Below are 19,961 nucleotides of genomic sequence, written 5' to 3'. Positions count from 1 at the left end.
GCAGATAAGCATAATTTAAACTCATGGTATTTTGGATGTCGAGAAATCACATGTCTATGAGGAATTCCAAGTTTTGTTAAAATAAAACTCAATGTGAGAAATTTCACATCCTAATTTATAAAGTAAGGAATAACTTCATTATGTTACGCAAAATATAAAGTTAGGAAATTTGGGGTCTCTGCCTTGCACAGCAGATTGATGTTGTCTCTGGCCTGTTCCGGTGCTGTCAGTGCCCAGACTAAAAATAACTGTCATAATAGCAGCCAGAGTACACAGCTTCCCTGACCCTGTGTGTGGGACTAATAATTAAGAAAATAAGGTGTTTTAGTTGCTAGGAACGTATCACTCCTTTTATAATATATCAGTGGGAAAAAAATAGGATTTCACCACATTCTCTCAGCTATGTATCTATTATTTTATGTAAGGAAAATTCTGTTGTCAGTGGTTTATAATTTCAGAAACCTGATTATACTACGTGGGCTGCAAAGAAAAAAATTTTAATAGGAGAAGAAAATGAAGTTATTGGTTTTGGAAACAGGCTTTAAAACTATGGTGACATAAAAAGATATTGTGAACATATACATTGTTTAATTGCTCTTCAGATATTTAACACCTGCTTTTGTTTCTTGGCCTCAGTCTGCTTAGACTCGGGTGTATGTGTATGCAGGACTAAAAATAATGCGACCAATGAATAAGCAGCTGTGGTTATTTTTAGCCCTAGGTAAAGGGCTAGAAGTAGTGAGGCAAGGACTCTGTTCCTAGTTTGAAATGAATTGTTGGTTGCCTTAACAATTGGTAAGGGCTGATGTAATGAACATCCAGAAAGGACCCAGGAAAAGGATAATGTGAGATCAAGGAGTCAAGGAGCCAGATCATCTTGTGGGGCAGATGCAGTCATGTTGAAAAGTGTAAACGTATGAAATGTGTAAATGAAAATGGGACATAGAAAGCTTTAAAAAACTTAGCAGGGAAAGCATATAAAAAGAGGGAAGATATTTGTGTGTAAGAGATTTTGGAAGATGGAGGAGACAAAATCAAAGAACATGGAGTTGTATGCTATGGATCAAAACAGAAGCTGACTTTGAACCTAATAGTAATATCCTTTCTTTTCAGAGGGGTCGTTAATATTTCAATATGTTTTATATTGGTATTTCATAACTAACCCAGCATTATAACATAAAACTTGCTCTCTAGGTGCTGTTGATTTAGATATAGCTAAGTAGTTTCTTTGCTGTGTGCTCTTTTTTGGTGGAGAATTTAGTCATAGTTTTGACACTGAAATGTGTATATAATTTGCTGATTGTGTAATGTGAATGAATGGGGAGGAAGAAAGCATGTAATAGCTAGACAGTGTTGGGAGTGGTGTTCATAGTAGAGTGCTGTGGAAGATCGTCTCCCTACGTTGTTATTACTTATGACAAAATTGAAATGAAAGTTTTGTACCCCTCCTACACAATAGCTGTTAGGCGCTGCTGGAAGCCTAGGTCCTGTCCGCTCTGTCTTGGATAAGTATGTTTCCAGCCTGAGTTCTAGGTAGGAAACTTTAACCCCTCTCTAAGAGGATAGAATTATTAGTTAATTTACACTTCTTTTTTTACCAGTTCAGAAAAGAACTAAACTATTTCTACTGTGATGAGATAAATTTTTTATTGTTTTTTCATGAAAGCATTTATAATTATACCGATTTAAGTCACCTGTGACTAAATAGACAAGATTAGTGAAAGATAAAACAAGAATTTGGAATTGAGAAAAATGGAAGATGTAGATATACTCTCTCTAAAGGACAACTCATTTCCTATGCTTAATTTGTAAGATTTACCTATAAACTTCTTGGCAGGCAAGGCAAAAAAGGGGGTAGTGAGGGAGGGCTTCCCACAATAAATTACATTATTCTTTTCAGAAATAATAGCGGAAAAAACCAGATCACGACAAATACAGAATAAGCTTTCATAAAGCTACTTCTTGTAATGATTCTTAATAAGTTAACATAATATTAAAGGTAATGGAGGGGGGCGGGCCTGGTGGCACAGCAGTTAAGTTCGCACATTCCGCTTTGGCAGCCCAGGGTTGGCCAGTTCCGATCCTGGGTGCACACATGGCACTGCTTAGCAAGCCATGCTGTGGTAGGCGTCGCACATATAAAGTGGAGGCAGATGGGCACGGATGTTAGCTCAGGGCCAGTCTTCCTCAGTAAATAGAGCAGGATTGGCAGCAGATGTTAGCTCAGGGCTAATCTTCCTCAAAAAAAAAAAACAAAGGTAATGGAGGGGCCTGCCCCATGGCCAAGTGGTTAAGTTTGTGCGCTGTGCTGTGGTGGCCCAGGGTTTCGCTGGTTCGGATCCTGGGTGCGGACATGGCACTGCTGGTCAGGCCACGTTGAGGCGGTGTCCCACATGCCACAACTAGAAGGACCCACAACTAGAATATGCAACTATGTACTGGGGGGAATTGGGGAGAAAAAGCAGGGGAAAAAAATTTTAAAAAAACAAAGGTAATGGGGATAAAAATTGTGGTCTAAGGATGTAAATAAATATATAAATACAAACACGAGTGCCTGTGTGTGTAACCTCTTATTGATCTAACCTGATTTAAGGATACAACCTAGAAGAATTGACAGTAGCGTGTCTCTCAGATGGTTTTTCTTAAATGATATTTCTTTTGGCAGTTTTTTGGATTAATTATTGCATTATGTCCTAATTCTGTTTCTGCATACACACCCATTTTCAACACAGTAGACAGAATGATTCCTTTTAAACCCAGGTTAAGTTACTTCTTTTCGCAAAATCCTCCAACAGACTTCCCATCTCACGTAGAGGGAAAGCTGAAGTCCTTGCAGAGCAGAGGCCTGTAAGATCCTATACAATCTCCACTGCCAGCCCCTACCTCTCTGATCTCGTACTAATCTACTTCACTTGCTCCACTCCAACCGCGCTTACCTCCTTACTATTCCTCAGCCCCGCCTCAGGACTTTATATCACGTCCTTATTCCCTCTGCCTTCTCATCGAGGCCTTCCCTCCCCACCCTGTTCAAAATTTCACTTGCTTGCAGCATCCCCAACATGAACCCCTAGTCTCTTTAGTTTTTGTCTTCTTGGCACTTTTCACCCTCTGAAAATGTGTAATTCCAGAAATTGTGTTTTTTTTATTTGTTGTCTACCTCCAATAAGAATACAAACTCCACTAGGGGAGGAATTTTTGTTCTGTTTACAGCTTTTTCTCCAGTGCATAGAGTAGTGTCTGGCCAACAGTATTTGTTCAGCAAATACCTGCAGTATGAATACATGGGATTTTGAGTTATTTTAAAGGGAAGATCCGTATACTTTGAGATCAGATTAGCAAGTGCTAGAGGTGAGATTCTCTTAAGAAGATTGGAAAGTCCAGCCAGGTCTCTTTAACTCGGCTAAGTCAAAAACCATTTTATTTTACCTTTATGCAGAAATAGGCTGCAGGCAAAGCCAAGGTTTTCCTGATGAAGCAGGGTTTTTGTTTTGTTTTTTTGGTGAGGAAGATTGGCCTGAGCTAACATCCATTGCCAATCTCCCTCTTTTTGCTTGAGGAAGATTGTCCCTGAGCTAACACCTGTGGCAGTCTTCCTCTATTTTGTATGTAGGACGCCACCACAACATGACTTGATGAACAGTGTGTAGATCCATGCCCGGGATCTGAACCAGCAAACCCCAGGCTGCCAAAGCAGAGTGCACAAACTTAACCACTACACCACTGGGCCAGCCCCTGAAGCAGCTTTCAGTACAGCTTAAACACAGACAGATATTAACTTGAGAGAGCTCTGAATACCCTAGAGCATCTACAAAGAAGGTTTTGATTTAGAACATCTTAAAAAAACAGTTTTTCAGTTACACACAATGATATTATTACATCTTTGCATGTTTTTATAGTCCAGGTTGCTTTGGAGATATCTATAACAAATACAAATAAGTAATAGAATTTTACTTTAGTTATCCCTCCAAGTTGTTTGTGAATGAAAAAATACCTTCAAGGTCACCCAGCTGGAAAGATTCCAATCCTTCCAGTGAGTTTATCCTTCGAGGGTAAACTCAAATCTGACTCAAACCCATGTTCTGTCTGCGTTTTTGCATAATGCCTAGTACATGGTGGACGCTCAGTACATGTATGAATTGATGGATAAATGGATAGAAGGCAGATATATGAACATGTTGATTGCATACCAGGATTGAATGTAAGGAATATTGAGGTATTGGTAGTTCTGTTATATTCCTCGCTACTCATATTTTTAGGTATATAAGCTTTATTTTTAAAATATGTATGTTTTTAAGGGTCATTTAACTGACTTGGAGTGCCTTGATTCTAAAATTTAATAGGGAACCTGCAAGGTGAAATTCTGAAATACTGACTGATTAATAAACATGGTGCTCATTCACTATGTAGGTAAATGTGGATTCTGCTGTGAACAAGACAGACAAATCTCTGATGGAACTAGCTTTTAGAGGGCATGGGAGACAAACAGTACATAAACAAATCTGTAATAAGTGCTATGCAGAGAAGTGAAGTAAGGAGATTCAGAGAGACATTGGATGGCTATTTAAATTGGATGGTCAGAGAAGGCTTCGCTGATAAGGTGATGCTTAAAATGTGAAGATGAGGAGGAGCCAATCATGTCCGCCATCCTAGTGCGTCTCAAGTGGTATTTCAGTGCAGTTTTGATTTGCAATTCCCTAATGACTAATGATGTTGAGCATCCTCTGAAATGCTTACTGGCCTTTTGTGTATCTTTGGAGAAATATCTATTCAGATCCTTTGCTAAGTTTTAAATTGGGTCATTTATCCTTTATTGTTGAGTCGTAAGAGTTCTTTATATAGTCTGAATACACAAGTTTCTTATCAAATAAATGATTTGCAAATATTTTCTTCCATTCTGTGGGTTTTTTTTTTCACTTTCTTGATAGTGTCTGTTGAAGTACAGAACTTTTTAGTTTTGATGAAGCCCAATTTATCTATTTTTTCTTTGGTTGCATGTGCTTTTGGTGATGTATCAAAGAAACAGTTGCCAAATTCAGATAGGTGTCGCCCTATGTCTTCTTCTAAGAGTTTTAGTTCTTCCATTTGGGTCTTAGATTTGTTTTGAATTAATTTTTATATGTGATGTGAAGTAAGGGTCCAAGTTCATTCTTTTGCATGGAGATAGCCAGTTGTTTCAGCACCATTTGTTGGAAAGCCTATTGTTTCCTCATTGAAGCTGTTGGAAATTATAAGCAGAAAAATGATATATGATCAAATGTATATTTAAAGAAGATCACTCTGGCTGCTGTGTAGAGAGTGTCACCTTCTATACATCTTAATGTTAGAATGTCATCAAAGGATACTGAGAATGAGCAGCCAGTGCCATAGAACATAGAAACATGTGATGTCCAAAAAGTCATGAGAATAAAATATTTCAAGAAGAGAAGGTGGTCAGCTATGGAATCTTGCTGTGAATGGTTAAGATACAGTCATGCGTTGCTTAATGAGGGGAATACATTCTGAGAAATGCATCGTTAAGCGATTTCGTCATTGTGCAAACATAGAGTGCACTTACACAAACCTAGGTGGTATAGCCTACTACACATCTAGGCTGTATGGTATTAATCTTATGGGACTGCCGTCATGTATGTGGTCCATGGTTGACCAAAACATCATTATGTGGTACCTGACTGTATGTAAAAAGGAACTAAATATTGGATTTGTCAGTCAGAAGGTTATTGGAGACCTTTTGAAGGAGAACAGTCTTTGTAGAGTAGTAATAACAGTCAGATTAGAATTGGTTGAGGGATGAATTTGGGGAGACAGAAACTAGAGATAACTCTTTTAAGAAGTTTACTGGGAGGGGCCGGCCCTGTGGCTGCGTGGTTAAGTTCGCACGCTCTGCTTTGGCTGCCCAGGGTTTCACCAGTTTGAATCCTGGGTGCAGACATGGCACCGCTCATTAAGCCATGCTGAGGCGGCCTCCCACATGCCACAACTGGAAGGACCCACAACTAAAAATACACAACTATGTACCAGGGGGTTTTGGGAGAAAAAGGAAAAATAAAATCTAAAAGAAAAGAAAAAAAAAAAAAAACAACCACCACCATAAGACTTTCAGAAGAAAACAGAGGAGAAAATCTTTGGGACCTATGACTAGGTGGAATTCTTAGATATAAACTAAAGCTATGATCTATGCAGATTGAAGCCCAATTTATTGATTTTTCTTCAACAAAATTAAAAACTTTACCTCTACAAAAGACCTGTCAGGGAATGAAAAATCTAGTCACAGACTTGGAGAAAATACTTTTAAACCACATATCTGACAAAGGACTTGTATGTAAGAAGAATTCTCAACAGTTAAAAAAAAGAAAAAGCAAACAGTCCGATTAGAAAATGGGCAAAAGACATGAACAGACATTTCGCCAGAGGATATATGGATGGCAAAAATGTTCAACATCATTAGCCATAGAGTAATAGAAATTAAAACGATGATGAGATATCACTACATGTCCGATTAGAACAACTGAAATAAAAATAGTGACAACACCAAATGTTGAGGAGGATACAGAGAAACCGGATCTCTCATACATTGCAAGTAGAAATATAAAGTGGCATAGCCACTCTAGAAAAGTTTGGCAGTTTCTTATAAAGTTAAACACCTACTTATCATATAGCTCAGCAGTAATATTGCTGGGTATTCATCTCAGAGAAATGAAGACTTATGTTAACATGGAAACCTACACATGAATATTTGTAGCAAGTTTATTTGTAATAGCCCCAAACTGGAAACAACCCAAGTGTCCTTCCATAGGTGAGTAATTAAACAAATTGTGATACAGCTATACATCCAAGTACATCGCAGCAATAAAGTGGAACAGATTAGTATTACGTGCAACAACTTGGATGGGTCTCAAGGGCATTATGGTGAAAAATGACCGTTTTGAAAGGTTGCATACCACATGATTCCACTTTATAACATTCTGGAAATGATAAAATTATAGAAATGGAAAACAGATTATTGGCCAGGGTGTAGGGGCTTTAGAGGTGGAGGAGTGATGCAACAGTTCTATCTTGTTTGTGGTGATGATTACACATATCCATACATGTGATAAAATTGCAGAGAACTATCGTACATGTGCCCACAGAAGTGCATGTAAACAAAGGTGAACTCTAAATAAGGTCTGTAGATGGTGGAATGTCAATTTCCTGGTTTAGCTTTTATAATATGATGTAAAATGTTACCATTGTTCCCCAGTGGCTAGGTGAAGGGTACATGTGACTTATTTGTACTGTTTTTGGAACTTCCTGTGGGGCTATAATTTTTTTTTTAAATGAAACTTTAAAAAGTTTGCTGAAGGCCAGCCCTGGTAGCCTAGTGGTTGAGTTCGGTACACTCCACTTCCGCGGCCCAGGTTCCCTTCCCAGGCATAGATCTACACCACTCGTCTGCCAGTGGCCATGCTGAGGTGGCAGCTCACATACCAAAAGAGGAAGATTGACAGAAGATGTTAGCTCAGGATGAATCTTCCTCGGCAAAAAAAAAAAGTTTGCTGGGAATGGGAACAAAGAAATGGGATGTTGGTGGGATGTGGGGCTTTTTGTTTTATTTTTACTCTTTTAGAAAAGATAGGGGATACTAAAACATGTATATATGCCAATGAGAATGATCCATAAAAGGAAGAAATTAGTGATGCAAACGAGGAGAAAATTACAGGAGCAAAATATATATCTTAAATCTTTGGCTTGAAGACATTGAAAAATACTACTGTTTACGTATTTCTGTCTTGTCATTTAGAAATGAAGTTTATCTTTACAACTTTTTGTAAATGATTCTAAAGGTAAATGTGGCTGTACGATGTAGTTCTTTAATGTTGTAAAAAATTGTTCATGCTTTTGTATTACATTATGGAAACTAGATCACTAAATAAAATGGAATTCCAAGAGTTTTTATCACATTTGCTGGTATTCATTTTTAAATAACTTCAAGAGTTTTATCTGTCGCTTTCTGCTGTTTTCCCTTCCAGATTTTCATTCAATATAGATAGGTCATTAATTTCCTTTGATTAAAAAGGACATTAACATATATAAAAAGGTATATATATGCTTATGAATAACCATAATTGTTTAATATTTAAGAATTAAGTGACTGGTGGTTCTGTTTTGCTTTGTGGTGTATTATAGTGGATTTTAATCTCTGTCTATCTTGCCAAACTATTCTACTGTTTTGCCTTTTATCTAGAATGTAGTAATATCAAAATGCTTAATACGAATTATTGCTATTTATTTCAGGGATACGGCAGGCCAGGAACGATTTCACACCATCACAACCTCCTACTACAGAGGAGCAATGGGTATCATGCTAGTATATGACATCACCAATGGTAAAAGTTTTGAAAACATCAGCAAATGGCTTAGAAACATAGATGAGGTAAGACCTAGAAATTGCATAAACCCTTCAAAACACATATTTGTGTGCTTGGTTGAGAAGAATAAGTATTCTAATTGATATTTAGGATATAATCTTCTTTCATTATTGAAGTCATTGAGTATTTCTACTTTTTAAAGATTAATGTTATTCTTTGCCTACTTTTTTCTTAAATTTTTGGGCAGGTCTGTTTAGAACTCCACCCAAGGCAGTTATTAAATTACTCTACAACTGTACAGCCGTGTTGTAAGATGGCCCGACTAGAAGCCACCAGTGATTTAACACACCTCTCTCTAAATGAGTTCTCTCTCGGTGAACTTTATGGAATGAATCAACTCTATTTTCAATAGTAATTTTAAAACTTATTTTTGGTTATGGAAGTGTCATATTGTTTGTTGACATTTTGAAAGATACAGAGTACTAATGCGGTAAAAACCTAACCAAGAAAATAGTACCATATCATTGCATGTAAGGACGTCAGTTTTTATAAGGTAAAGTTATGTGTCAAAGCGTGTCTGTTTCTGTGCTACAGCGTAAGTAGCCTCTTGTTGGAATTATTTTTCATGTCTCATTGCTGCCTTCTAGGCTTTGAATTGCTTTAAAACCAACTCTTTAAAGCAAGTTTTGACTGGATACATGAAGACCAAATCTTAAGCCAAAATTAGACCCAAGATGATATCTTCAACGGTAGCAATCGTAAAGGCTCATTACTAACTTTTCCATTGCTACAATAAATTTTCAAAGAGAAGCCTCTTAGTTTTTTTTTTTAAGATTTTATTATTTCCTTTTTCTCCCCAAAGCCCCCCGGTACATAGTTATATATTCTTCGTTGTGGGTCCTTCTAGTTGTGGCATGTGGGACGCTGCGTCAGCGTGGTTTGATGAGCAGTGTCATGTCCGCCCCAGGATTCGAACCAACGAAACACTGGGCCGCCTGCAGCGGAGCGCGCGAACTTAACCACTCGGCCACGGGGCCAGCCCCCAGCCTCTTAGTTTTTAATAATTAGTTAATGATATGCATATTTTGAAACAAAAAAGCCCCCATTTTGGATTTCCTTAGCCTTTATTTTATAGTCTGTCCACGTAGCATGTGTAATAAGAGCAGTTCATATGGAGACTGTTCAGTGTTGCTCCAGCTACAACTCGTTTCCTTTTCTGTCACATCAACCGGGTATTCTACAGTTCAGTCCTATTCTGACACTAACTACCCAGCCTTAGTGTCAGATTCCCCAAGTTTAAGGACTCAGTCCCACAAGACTACCCTTTCTTCAGATACAAGTCTTGGGTTCCCCAGCCTACCTGCACTTCTGTCTGACTTGGCTACAAATTTGAGGGTTCCCATGACCAACTTTCAGGTACAGTAGTTTGCTAGAATGACTCACAAAGCTCAGGAAAGCACTGTATTACAATTACAATTTTATTATGAAGGATACAACTCAGGAACAACTAAATGAAAGCTATGCATAGGCAAGGTATGGAGGTTGGGGAACACAGAGCTTCCATACCGTCTCTGGACCTGTCATCCTCTCAGCACCTTGATGTGTTCACCAACCTGGAAGATCCTCTGACTTTATTGTTGCAGTTTTAACTGAGGTTTCCTTACATGGACATGGTTAATTAAATCATTGGTCTCTGGTGGTTAAACTTAATCTCCGTTCCCCTTTGCCTCATGGGAAGTGGGGGTTGGGCAAAAGTTCCAACCCTTTAATCATGTTATTTGGTTCCTCTGGTGACCAGCCTCCATTATGAAGCTCTGTAGAGGCCCTCCATGAGTCCTTCCTTAGCTTAAACTTAGATAAATAGAAAGGGGCCTGTTATGATTAAGGAAAGACAGTCTTAGCTCTCAGGAAGTTAGGAGTACTGTGCCAGGAATGGGGACAAAGACCAAATGCATGTTTTTATTATACCACAGGCGTATACACTTAACTTGGTAGGCTGGATGGCTTAAGTTTCCCAGCATGAGAACTAAGATACATAAAATCCAGCCATTAAAAAGAAAATCTGTTTTTCTGACATGTAAGAGATTGGCTTTGACTAATTTTCACTTTGTTGTAGAAGCTAAAACTTTAAATGAAAAGAAGCTGAATTGATTCAGCACCACTTTAAAAAAGATTATATATCACGATCAAGAGGAATTTACGTAGGAATGCAAAGGTGGTTCAACGTATGAAATCAATCAATGTAATACACTATATTAATAAAAGATAAAAACCATATCATGTCAACAGGCACAAAAAATCATTTGACAAAATTCAACACTCTTTCATGATAAAAGCACTCAACAAACTAGAAATAGAAGAGAATTTCTTTAGCCTAATAAAGAACATGTATGAAAATTCCACAGCCAACATCATACTTGCCCCATGCAATCAAGAACATGATAAGAATGCCCGCTGTGGCCACACTGTTCAGCCTTGTACTTGAGGTTCTAGCCAGGACAATTAGGTGCCAAAAAAAGGTCATCCAGCTTGGAAAGTGAAGCTATATTTGTAAATGATACGATCTTGTATATAGAAAATCCTAAGGAGTTCACACAACTATTAGAACTAATAAATAAGTTCGGTAAGGTTCTAGGAAGCAAGATCAGTATACAAAAATCAGTTGTACTTCTATTAACTAGCAATGAGTAATCTGAAATGAAATTAAGAATGTATTCCATTTAAAATAGCATCGAAAAGAAAAAACTACTTAGATGAAAAACCTAACCAAAGAGGTCTAAGACTTGTGCACTGGAAATCATAAAATATTGTCCAAAGAAATTAAAGAAGATCTAAAAAATTGGAAAGACATTCCACTTTCATGAATTGAAAGACTTCATACTGTGAAGATAGCATCTACTTAAAGTGATTTGGTGCAGTCGTTATCAAAATCCCACCAGCTGCCATTTTTTTGGTGGAAATTGACAAGCTGATCCTAACATTCATATGAAAATGCAACAGACCCAGAATGGCCAAGCAATCTTGAAATGAGGAATGGCATTTAAGCTGAGACCCAAAAAGATGAGTAGAAGTTACCCAGAAAAGAATGGGGCGGGTGGGAAGAGTGTGATGGATTCAAATTTAAGACAAATCCAATCTCATAAGTTACTTTTGTTACTCAGGGAAGGTGACTACCTTGGCTGTAGGATGTCCAGGGAAAGGTGCATTGGACCAAAGATAAATGATTTGTAAATAAATTCCCCATTCCATGGGTTGCCTTTTCACTCTGTTGATAGTGACCTTTGACACACAGAAGTTTTTAATTTTAATGAAGTATAATTTATCTATTCTTTCTTTTGTTGCCTATGCTTTTGGTTTCATATCCAAGAAATCATTGCCAAATTTAGTGGCATACAACTTTTCCCCTATGTTTTCTTCTAAGTTTTATAGTTTTAGGTCTTATGTTTAGGTCTTTGATCAATTTTGGGTTCATTTTTTATAGATGTAAGTTAAGGGTCCAACTTCATTCTTCTTTGCATGTTGATATCTTGTATTCCCAACACCATTTGTTGCGAAGACTGTCCTATCCCCGTTAAATGATCTTGGTACTCCTGTCGAAAATCATTTGACCTTGTATTCGAGGGTTTATTTCTGGGCTCTCTGTTCTATTCGTTTATATGTCTGTCTTTATGCCAGTAGCGCACTGCTTTGATTACTGTAGCTTTGTAGTAAGTTTTGAAATCAGAAAGTGTGAATCTTCCAACTTTGTACTTCTTTTTGAATAGATCATTTTGGTTGTTCAGGGTCCCTTGAGATTTCATATGAATTTTAGGGATAGATTTTTCTATTTGTGCAAAAGATGTCTTTAGAATTTGGATGGAGCAAATGTTTCTTTTTAACTGATTTTTCTGCATAGAGTCAATCTCCTTGTGCCCTAGTACTGTAGTTTTTTGAGACTTTAAGGGCTCTATAGAACTTTTTTCTTTCTTTCTTCTTCTTTTTTTTTTTTCTTTGCTGAGTAAGATTCTCCCTGAGCCAACATGTTTTTGTCAATCTTTCTCTTTTGGTATGTGAACTGCTGCAACAGCATGGCCACTGACAAACAAGTGGTGTAAATCCGCACCCCAGAGCCAAACCCGGACCACCAAAGCAGACTGCACTGAACTTAACCACTAGGCAACCAGGGCTGGACCTAGAGTTTTTTAATTAAGGCTTCTACTCATTATGTAAAATCATGATCCATTGATTATCTAAATCTTTTTAGATCATTATCCAAAATCTTGAATTTAGATTATGCAGAAGAGATTCCAGTTTCAGATCTTTTGCCTTTAAATATGTAGACAGTATATCTCTCTTGTGATGAGAACATATCTAGAAAATAGACAGTCTCCTGTAGAGGGGAGAACATTATTTGACAGGGATATATCTTAGGAATTGTGGGGTTTTTCCTAGGTAATTGAAGAGTTTGTGTTGGCTTTTAGCATGGTGTGGTTTCAGGATAACTGCTTTGAACTTTTAGTCTATAGAAATGACACCTAAAATTGAGAAAAATAAAGTCATTTTTAGGGGCCAGCCCCATGGCCAAGTGGTTGAGTTCGTGTGCTCTGCTTCAGCGGCCCAGGGTTTCGCCAGTTTGGATCCTGGGCGCAGACATGGCACCATTCATCAGGCCATGCTGAGGTGGCGTCCCACATGCCACAACTAGAAGGACCCACAACCAAAAATATACAACTATGTACTAGGGGGATTTGGGGAGAAAAATTGGGGTGGGGGAAGATTGGCAACAGTTGTTAGCTCAGGTGCCAATCTTAAAAAGTCATTTTTAGAGAATATTAAACCATAATTTATGGTAATGTGTAAATTAAATTTTTATTCTATTTTAGCATGCCAATGAAGATGTGGAAAGAATGTTACTAGGAAACAAGTGTGATATGGATGATAAAAGAGTTGTACCTAAAGGAAAAGGAGAACAGGTAAAAGCCTGAATGAAACTAACGTGCTGTCCTTTGTGCAGAGGCTGCGCTTCCTTGTTACGGTAGTGGTCAGGGAGGGGGCTGCGCTCGTCATGCTTTAGAAATGCTGTCGGAAACAACAGCTTATCATTTGAGTGAATTTTTTCAGTGTATATCCAGTAGGTATGGGAGAATCAAATCGGTGGCAGTAGTATTTTTAGTCTTATTTAAATATAAAGAGGGGAAAATAAAATCAGTGCTTCTCGATTTTTTAACTTGAGACTTTAAAGAAATGTATCAGTTACTCTGATTCCATAGTTTGAGAATCAGTCGCCTGTGACACACCACTTTAGATACTGCTGAGTCACTTTGAACTTCTCCTACGTTTGCTCCTAAGTAAATGCCTCATTTTGAATATCTGAAGTAAACTCTTGGAGTGAGGAGAGGATTCTTTTATTACTTTGCTTTATTTATTTATGTATGTATTTTTGAAAGAGCTTGACACTTTGAATCTTGACCCACTTAAAAAGTAATCTGTTTGCTTTATATAATCTAGTTGAGAGTGCTGCCTTTAGCAGAATATTACTCTTTCCTCTGAGACGCTAAAGTCATCACTTGGCAACCTGTACTTCATAATTTTGTGATGTTTTGCTTCTATTTTAGATTGCAAGGGAGCATGGTATTAGATTTTTTGAGACTAGTGCAAAAGCAAATATAAACATCGAAAAGGCGTTCCTCACATTAGCTGAAGATATCCTTCGAAAGGTAAGTTCCTGTTTTGACTTACTGCTAAGGTGCCCACTGGCGCAGTTGAACACTTAGTCTTTTCTGAAGTACTGGATTTACATACAAAAACTGAGCTTGGGTGGTATTGTTCCTAAATGTTTGCCCATCACGAATATCTAATCCTCCAAAGTGAAGTAAGGAACTGAGGGGAACAGAAAGCTATCTAGAAATCTGTAGGATCTAGTCCTTGCTAACAGTATTCTGAGCTTCCACACTCACTCTCTGGCCCCCTGTTTTGTACCCCTTTTTCTAGCTTTTTGTCTGGTCCATTGTGTTGTGGCTCTTCTGTTTACTTTTGTCTTCATTTCTCTTACACATCTTTTGCATTCCCGTAGATTATTTGTTTGTTTGTTTGTGTGTTTATTTGGTGAGGAAGATTGGCCCTGAGCTAATATCTGCTGCCAATCTCCCTCCTTTTGCTTGAGGTAGATTGTCGCTGAGCTAACACCTGTGCCAATCTTCCTCTATTTTTTGTGGGATGCCGCCACAGCATGGCTTGATGCGTGGTGCTAGGTCCATGCCCGGGATCTGAACCTGCGAACCCCGGGCCACTGAAGCGGAGTGCGCAAATTTAACCACTCTGCCATGGGGCTGGCCCCTGGCTTTTTTCTTCTTGGCGAGGAACCAGCTTAAAGTCGTATTTAATAAACTTGATTAATACTCTGGTTCTAAAACATTTTAGTCTGCATGAGATAATTCTGAGAGAGTCTCTTTCAAGGATCTGAGTTAAATTGTAAAAGGATGGACTCTGAGTAAGGTGCTAAGTGAGTAAGTGCTAAGTTGCCCCCTTGGTTACAAGCACCATATAGCTTTAACTGGCCCACACCTGGAAGTTTCCAAGAGAGGGAGTATTTCCTGTGCAACCGTATTCTATCCTTGCTATGGGCTGCGTGCCAAGCTCCCTCTTTCTCTTCTGTACATTTTTCTTAAAGATGTGTTTTAGGAGCGAAGTTAGTTGTTCAGGAAAACTCACAGACATCTTTTTGATGTGAAGCTTGATCTTTACCATATGGTGAAGAGAGGAATCCCAGAAGGCAGTGAGAGTAGGGAGGTGAGCTCAGAGTGCAGGTAGAGAGTTAAGCAGGCTTCTCTTGGGTTAAACAAGGTTTTTAAATATGTTAACTTTTTTTCCATTGGGCTACTTTTGTTTTTTCTTTTTAAGATTTTATTTTTCCTTTCTCTTCCCCAAAGCACCCCGGTACCTATTTGTATATTTTAGTTGTGGGTCCTTCTAGTTGTGGCATGTGGGATGCCACCTCAGCATGGCCTGTTGAGCCGTGCTGTGTCTGCCCCCAGGACCCGAACCAGCAAAACCCGGGGCCACTGAAGCAGAGCACGTAAACTTAACCACTAGGCCACGGGGCCAGCCCCGCCTTGGGCTACTTTAACTTTATATTGTTTCCATGAGAGAATAAGTTCTCAGTTACATCCTAGCTTTTAAAATTTAATTTGTGATGAACTGCTGTTGCACACAACAGCATGGCTAAATCTTACAGACTGATACTGAGTGAAAGAAGTCAGACACAAAAGAATACATAACATATGGTTCCATGTATGTGAAGGTCATCAACAGAAAAAAATGAATCTATGGTGATAGGACCCAGAGTATTGCTGATCTTCTGGAGGCAGGTATGGACTGAAAAGGGGCATAAGGGAGCCTTCTGGGGGTATTATGTTCTATGTTTTGATCTGATGGTTCCACAGTATGTGTCTGAAATCCATCAAGTACAGTTAAGATATGTATACTCTACAGTACGTAAGCTGTCTCTAAAACACAATTTTCCTTTCATACATAGAGTAAAGGTTATCCATTTAAAATAGTGTATATCTGATGGGATAGTGGTTAAGTTTGTGTGCTCTGTTTCGTTGGCCTGGGCTTTGCAGGTTCAGATCCTGGGCACCGACTTAGTAACGCTCATCTAGCCGTGCTGTGGCACCATCCCACATAAAATAGAGGAAGATTGGCACAGGTGTTAGCTCGGCACCAGTCTTCCTCACCAAAACAAGTATATTCTTCCGATTTTAAAAGTAATATTTAGGGTGTTGGGGGGAACAGAGGATTATACAGAGAAGATAATAAAATCTCTTACAAACCCACCACCTACAGGTTACTGCTGGTAACATTTTGGTGTCTCTCCTTTTGACTTTTTCTGTATCCATTTTTAACATTAATTACACAACTTTGCATTCTGCCCCACCCTTTTTCCTTCACTTAGTGTCACTATATCATGGTTGAGATGACCTTTTGGAAGTTCTGGTACGTAATACAAGCTTCAGTCTCAAAAAGCAAGTAACTAAGCAGAAGAGGGCCGTTCCAGTTCCCTGAAGTTAGACCCGACCCAGCATTGTTTTCATACAGATGTTTGATAATGCTTTGTAAGTACTGAGTACTCAGGGCTCAGGGCTAGGAGATAATAAACGTCTGTTCCAAAGAGTTAGGGCAGAGAGAGTTCAGAAGCTTTTATAAAGGGACGCCAGGAGGCCTCTAGACGTTTCACAGCTTGGAGAAAGCAGGCAAAATGAAGATCAAAAACAAAGCTTCCAAATCTTTGCTTCGCACGGGGGGAAAAAACCTATCTCTTGTACTGTAATTGCATTTTGTTACTTAAATTAACGTTTAAGAGAATCTCTCTGTTGAATCTTGGTTAATCCATGGCAATGTGTTTTCATGGGTCGCTTTTCTTGTGTGTTTGTTCCAGACCCCTGTAAAAGAGCCCAACAGTGAAAATGTAGATATCAGCAGTGGAGGCGGCGTGACAGGCTGGAAGAGCAAATGTTGCTGAGCGCTCTCCTGTTCCATCAGTTGCCATCCACCCTGTTTTCTCTTCTTGCTGCAAAATAAACCACTCTGTCCATTTTTAACTCTAAACAGATATTTTTGTTCCTCATCTTAACTATCCAATTCACCTGTTTTATTTGTTCTTTCATCTCTGCTTGCTGACTTTATAATTTTCTTCAAAGAAAAAAATGTATAGAAAAATCATGTCTGTGACTTCATTTTTAATGTACTTGCTCAGCTCACCACTGCATTTCAGTTGTATTATAGTCCAGTTCTTCTTATCAACATTAAAACCTATAGCAATCATTTCAACTCTATTCTGCAAATTGTATAAGAATAAAAGTTAGAATTAACAATTTTATTTTGTACAACAGTGGAATTTTCTGTCATGGATAATGTGCTTGAGTCCCTATAATCTATAGACATGTGATAGCAAAAGAAACAAAAGCCAGGAAAACACTCATTTCCGCCTTGAATATGTAAATGGGGTTAATTTTGTCCTGTGCCTTATGTGGAAAGGAACTTTTTTGGTTTTTCCTTTTTTGTTTGGTGGAAGCATGTGCAGGAGACATATCATCCAAACATAAACCATTAACATGTTTGTGGTTTGCTTGGCTGTAATTTTCAAAGTAGTTAACTGAGGACGAAGGGTAATGCAGAAATGATAGCTTTGGTTTGCTGAGTCTCATTTTAAGTGGCCTTGATATTTCAAACTGCTCCTGCCGCCATTTCTTCTCCTCGGCCACTTTCTCCTCGTGTCTGTCTTCTGCATGCTGCTTTATTTGCTTCTCCCTCCCCCCACCCCATGTTATGAGTTATTTAAAAACAAAAGGGACAAACTGGTAGGTTTGTCAAGTTTAACATAAAGCACTGATTTAACTTGCTAAGTAAACTGAAAGATGAGTCCTAACTGCCTACTATCAAATAGTCAATTGTGTCTCCCCTCCTTTTCTCTCCCCTGGATCTTCTGTCCCAGACCCCTTCCTTGGCTGTTTGACTTCGTGTTCCTCCTCTCCTCCCCTCTTTGTTCCCTTCCTGTCTAGCCATTGAGTTTATGAAATGGAAGAGTTAATTGCATGCACTAGTGTTTGGAGGGTGTTGTGGTTTGTCTTTCTAAGTAGGTGTATTGCCTATTCACTTTCCTAGAATAAATCTCTTACCCTAAATTTGAGTAGTCTCCATTCTGGCAACTCCTCTAGCAGTTTGGTAGCCCAGTAAGGTCGTTTCAAGCGAGGTGGGAAGGAGGAGTGACATTGATTAACAGGTTTGCCAAATATATTGAAATTTGGCCTTTGAAGAACACTTTTTCAGTGTTAAGTTGTCTTTACCTTAAGATTTTGAAATGTTTTTGACTATTATTAATTTTAAGTTCTGTCTTCACATCTCTTTGGAAAACTTGTATTACCATGGATTTGGAAAAAAGACAACAAAGGCTTTTCATGTAAAGCTAAGACCTCTAGCTATGTCTAACCCTGTCCTTTTTCACTTTGTTTTTCTAGTTTTGCTTCATTCCTTATCATTAGGATAGGGTGAGTTAAGTTTGCTACGCTGCTAGCATCCTAAGATGATACCTTTGTTGAAATAATTGTGAATAGCGTGATTCATTTCTAGCAGAGGCTGAGTTTAGGACAGCAGCTTCCATTGAAAAGTCTTTCTGTGTCGTGGATAGCATTTTAATGCCCTCTTGGCTCACATAAACAAACAACATAGGGACGAATCTGCTATGAACATCCATGAATTTTTCAGATAGTGCCCTAAAAATGATTTTATATGCCTCACTGGTGGTTGTTCTTAGGTTTTTCCCTCACTTGACTTTATCATTGTTTACCACTAGTAAAAGCAGCATTGCCAAATAATCCCTAATTTTCCACTAAAAATAATAATGAAATGATGTTAAGCTTCTCGAAAAGTTTTAGGTTAAACCTACTGTTGTTAGATTAATTTTACTGTCTTGTTGCTTTCCTTTATCTGGAATGTGGCAGTAGCTTTTTTATTTTTAAACCTCTTTAATCCTTATTCAATTCAGTGACTTAAGGTTTGAGAGCTAAACACTGGGATTTTGGGTAACAGACAGTTTTGTTTGCATAATTATAATCGGCATTGTACATAGAAAGGATATGGCTACCTTTTGTTAAATCTGCACTTTCTAAATATCAAAAAAAAGGGAAATGGAGTATAAATCAATTTTTGTATAACCTGTTTGAAACATGAGTTTTCTTTGCTTAATATTAGGGCCTTGCCCCTTTTTCTGTAAGTCTCTTGGGATCCTGTGTAGAAGCTGTTCTCATTAAACACCAAACAGTTAAGTCCATTCTCTGGTACTAGCTACAAATTCGGTTTCATATTCTACTTAACAATTTAAATAAACTGAAATATTTCTAGATGGTCTACTTCTGTTCATATAAAAACAAAACTTGATTTGCAACTGTGTGGCTTGGTTTTCATTTATTTATAGGGTTGAAGACGGAGGAGTGCTTCTGAAAATAATGCAGAGTAGCAAACTGAGTATGAGAGGGGCAGAACTAAAAGGGAGATACCCTCTCAACCTCGGGAAAACTGGGGAGGCAATTTCAAGAACTCTCTTTGGTAAGAAACTACATAGAAAAATAGAATTATCTCTAGGACACCAAAGCAGAATCGTTCTCGTGTCAAAAGAGCACGATCCTAGTCACTCCCCAGCTAACAATACTAGAATGTGCCAAAGGCCAACTACAACTGGAGTCAGCTGATTACCCAGGGGCACCAAGGTGGGCCAGCCATACTGGAGGATGACTCCTGATTTTAGCAGTGACTGTCCTATTATCTGAAAAATGTCAAGTTATTTCCTACTTTTTTGTGAACCGTAAGTAACAGCTTTGGTTTTATGTGTAGTATGGTGAAAAAAATGTTCAATCCCATATTAAGGCTGTATTAGTCAATAAATAAAGATTTGTTGACAGGATTATCTCTGCTGGAGAGATATGTAGAGGTTTTCTCACACTGTGGTGTTTATAGGAATCACCTGGAGTGTTTTTAATGCCTCCCCATTCCCTCCCCTCCAACATGTTTCTGTTTTGTGTGTCTAGAATGGGGCCTTTGATTCTGCTTTTGAGATCGGTGTAGGAAAATAGACCATGTTCT

The 19,961-nt window shown here is 38.3% G+C and overlaps 1 protein-coding gene across 1 annotated transcript in view; it reads left to right on the top strand.

Annotated features, from left to right (window-relative positions):
- The window catches only part of RAB10 (RAB10, member RAS oncogene family), a 73,351-nt gene extending 54,085 nt beyond the window's left edge, over positions 1-19,266 (top strand). The window contains exons 3-6 of the mRNA XM_014856705.3: positions 8,272-8,410; positions 13,208-13,297; positions 13,940-14,041; positions 16,762-19,266. Coding sequence (XP_014712191.1) covers positions 8,272-8,410; positions 13,208-13,297; positions 13,940-14,041; positions 16,762-16,845 — 415 coding nt within the window. The 3' untranslated portion in view covers positions 16,846-19,266. The remainder of the gene's footprint in view (positions 1-8,271; positions 8,411-13,207; positions 13,298-13,939; positions 14,042-16,761) is intronic.
- Positions 19,267-19,961: the final 695 nt, after the last annotated feature.

Source organism: Equus asinus, chromosome 6, assembly GCF_041296235.1.
Source record: "Equus asinus isolate D_3611 breed Donkey chromosome 6, EquAss-T2T_v2, whole genome shotgun sequence".
In the NCBI taxonomy this organism is placed as follows: Eukaryota; Metazoa; Chordata; class Mammalia; order Perissodactyla; family Equidae; genus Equus; species Equus asinus.
This window is presented reverse-complemented; position numbering and strand designations above follow the sequence as displayed.